The 2,912-nt window shown below is 38.7% G+C and overlaps 1 protein-coding gene across 1 annotated transcript; it reads left to right on the top strand.

The window, feature by feature from the left end:
• The first annotated feature begins 1,907 nt into the window (after positions 1-1,907).
• On the top strand, positions 1,908-2,425 carry LOC111471920 (protein SRC1-like). The gene has a single exon (XM_023117594.1). The coding sequence runs from the start codon at positions 1,965-1,967 to the stop codon at positions 2,268-2,270; it is 306 nt and encodes a 101-aa protein (XP_022973362.1). The 5' UTR covers positions 1,908-1,964; the 3' UTR covers positions 2,271-2,425.
• The last annotated feature ends 487 nt before the right edge of the window (positions 2,426-2,912 follow it).

Raw genomic sequence — 2,912 nt, 5'->3', positions numbered from 1 at the left:
CATTCTACAGACAATTTACTAATCTTTCGATACTCACCATAATTTAATTTGAATCAAGGCCTACTAGTGAATGTATGATTTTATGATTTTTATGCCTTAGGTATATTATAGAAATATCTCCCTGATAGACATGTATGAATGAATAGAATATGTTTTATTTGTTTTAGATGATCTATAGGAATATTTTCCTAATAAAAAATGGATGAGAGAATCAAGTTCAGATTAGAACTCCACAACTAGAGTGGCTTACGTGTTAACCTAGATCAGAACGTTCAAGTAGACCTAGCACCCTAGAATCGTAAGTGATGATCAGAGTTTTAGACATGAGTGTACCCAAGGATTGGTTTAGCCCAAGCGGCTAACTCTGAGCATTCTGAAAAACATGAGATATAGACTAAACTACCTAGACACCCCAAAGGACTTAATCAACCTCCACGACATCTAAGTATGATTAAGGAAGCCTATCAGAACTCTAAGGCCACTTGAGTTATTAATGAGTGTAGGATGAAGACAAGGTTGACATCACGATCTCGTTAAACTTGTTCTAAAGAGAAACTAGGGACTACATAGGTAGTTAGCTGGACAAAGACTTTATTAAGTGTAGAGACAAGTCAAGTGTCATGACTCCGTAAATCGATCTTCGAAGAAAATAAATACTACACAGGTAGTTGTCAAGGAAAGTGCTTCTATTGAATATAGAAACGGGTCAAGGTCAAGGACAACGCGGTGATTTCGTAAGTTGGTATTGGAAGAGACTAGGGACTACGAATAGTTGTCAAGGGAGCGCTTGTATTGAGTAGAGGGATGGGTTGAGGCTGACACCGCGATGCCGTAAATCTATCTTGAAAGGGTACAATGGAGAATACAAGTAGATGATGACTCATGATGACAATCTCAAATTCAAAATCTCGAGAATGATAGACCATTCATTTGAAGATGAAAAGCACACTAGAAAACACGTGGGTGAGTATCCATTTTTAATAAGGTGCAAAGACGATTGGTTAGATTTTTGTATGGGTTTGGTTCTTCGGTTTTGGGCTTAACATTTATGAAATCGTTTTTGGGCCCAAACAAGCCCAGTTATGCAAAACATGTGTTGAAATAGTGAAACGTGAAGAGGAGGTTGCTACCACAGCACCACTAACGGCGATATTAAGACTTGATAACTGAGGAGGTGTTGTTATGATTCAATGACCGATGGAGGGGCATTTGTGATGCTACAACCATCGACACTTCTCATACAACATGACGATCAAGTTGTTGCACGATGAACAAAGTTGTTGTATGTAACGACCAATAATGAGGTTAATTAAAAGATTTTGTTTCATAGTTTTTAAAATTAAAAAATTCAAATCTAAAATCATATTTATATTTAGAAGTTGGTTGAGAAAGTAGTTAAAGAAAAGTCAGAAATCCAAGTGGCAGGTTTGAGCTACAGCACAGAAATAAAGAAAGAACAATGCACGTGAATGCTTAGATCATGACACGTGGCATTTGTTTACCGACCATTTTTTAATGTCGGCCAGATCGCGGGGTTGTGTAATAAAAAAGAAACAATAAATAAATATGGGCCCTTCCACCTTCCCAAAACGTCGGCAAACGAATCGTGTCCACGCGGCAAGGTATGAGTGGCCAAAAAATCATCAAACTCTCTTATTTTTAAAAAAATAGTTAAATCAGAGAGTCTCCTAAAATGAAATAATTAAAAAAAAAAAAAAAAAAAGTGTTGAAAGGTATGGTGTATGAGTAGTGGCAGACGCGGTATTGGCGCGTAAACGTATAAGAAAAAGAATCGCAATTATTAAAGCGATATAAAACGTCAATATCAAGGATATTGGATAAGTGAATTTATTCGTTAATAATATTATTTTGTGGTCCAAGGGATTGTGGTTGGGGATCTATAAATACGGCTCCTCCTTCCCATTCATGTCATTGGATCTAGCAAACAAAGAAATCAGAGCATCATGTCAGGGATCATGGAGAAAATAGGCGAGAAGCTCCACATCGGAGGAGACCACAAGGGGGAGCACAAAGGCGACCACCACGAGAAGGACAAGCACGAGCACGAGAAGAAGCACGGCGAGAAGTCGGAGCACCATGGAGAAGGGCACAAGGAAGGCCTGATGGAGAAGATCAAGGACAAGATCCATGGGGGGGGTGATCATCACGATGAGAAGGGTGAGAAGAAGAAGAAGAAGAAGGAGAAGAAGAAGAAGGGCGAGCACCAGGAGGGCGGCCACAGCAGCAGCAGCGACAGCGACAGCGACTGATCTGACCCTCTCTTTCTGCGTCTGTCTGTCTCTCTAGTTTCCTTTCAATAACATCAATATCTAATCTTTGTATTGCGTTTCTCTGCTTTTCTCCGGACTTGTAATATCCACTGCGACTATATTATAATAATAAAGCCTCCTCATCTTTCTAATTTTGCTTTTATCTTCACCAATTCATCTCAGCTCTTTTTTCTTTTTGCATTTTTGAGAAAATTCGTAATTTAGGACTCCAATTTCTGATAAAATAAAGTAAATATATTAGCAGTATTGAGGAGATGATGTAGCTGTGCGAGATTTAAGGTGGGAAATTTAAATCAAGGAGAACCCAAAGCTTTGAGGAAAATTGAGAAACGAACAAAAGTGGCCAGAGTTTTACCCATCCTTCACCATATCTTCTTCTCCCGATTTGACGGAATTTGAAGGGAGATTTCAACAACTCCTCCAGGGCTTTTGTTCATCAAAGAGGGGGCAATACTTTTCTATAACTCTTCTTCTCTTCCATTTATTGGAACCACATCTACAACTTTGATGAGAGAGTCCAACCAATTATGCTACAAGTGAGGAAGAAGCTTCTAAAGTTCAGTGATTGGAACACCAACCTTACCTACACCGGTTATGCTCTATTTTAAAGAATTTGAATTA

Source organism: Cucurbita maxima, unplaced genomic scaffold (assembly GCF_002738345.1).
Source record: "Cucurbita maxima cultivar Rimu unplaced genomic scaffold, Cmax_1.0 Cma_Scf00060, whole genome shotgun sequence".
NCBI lineage: Eukaryota > Viridiplantae > Streptophyta > Magnoliopsida > Cucurbitales > Cucurbitaceae > Cucurbita > Cucurbita maxima.
Note: the sequence above shows the minus strand (reverse complement) of the source record. Positions and strands in the feature narration are given on the sequence as shown.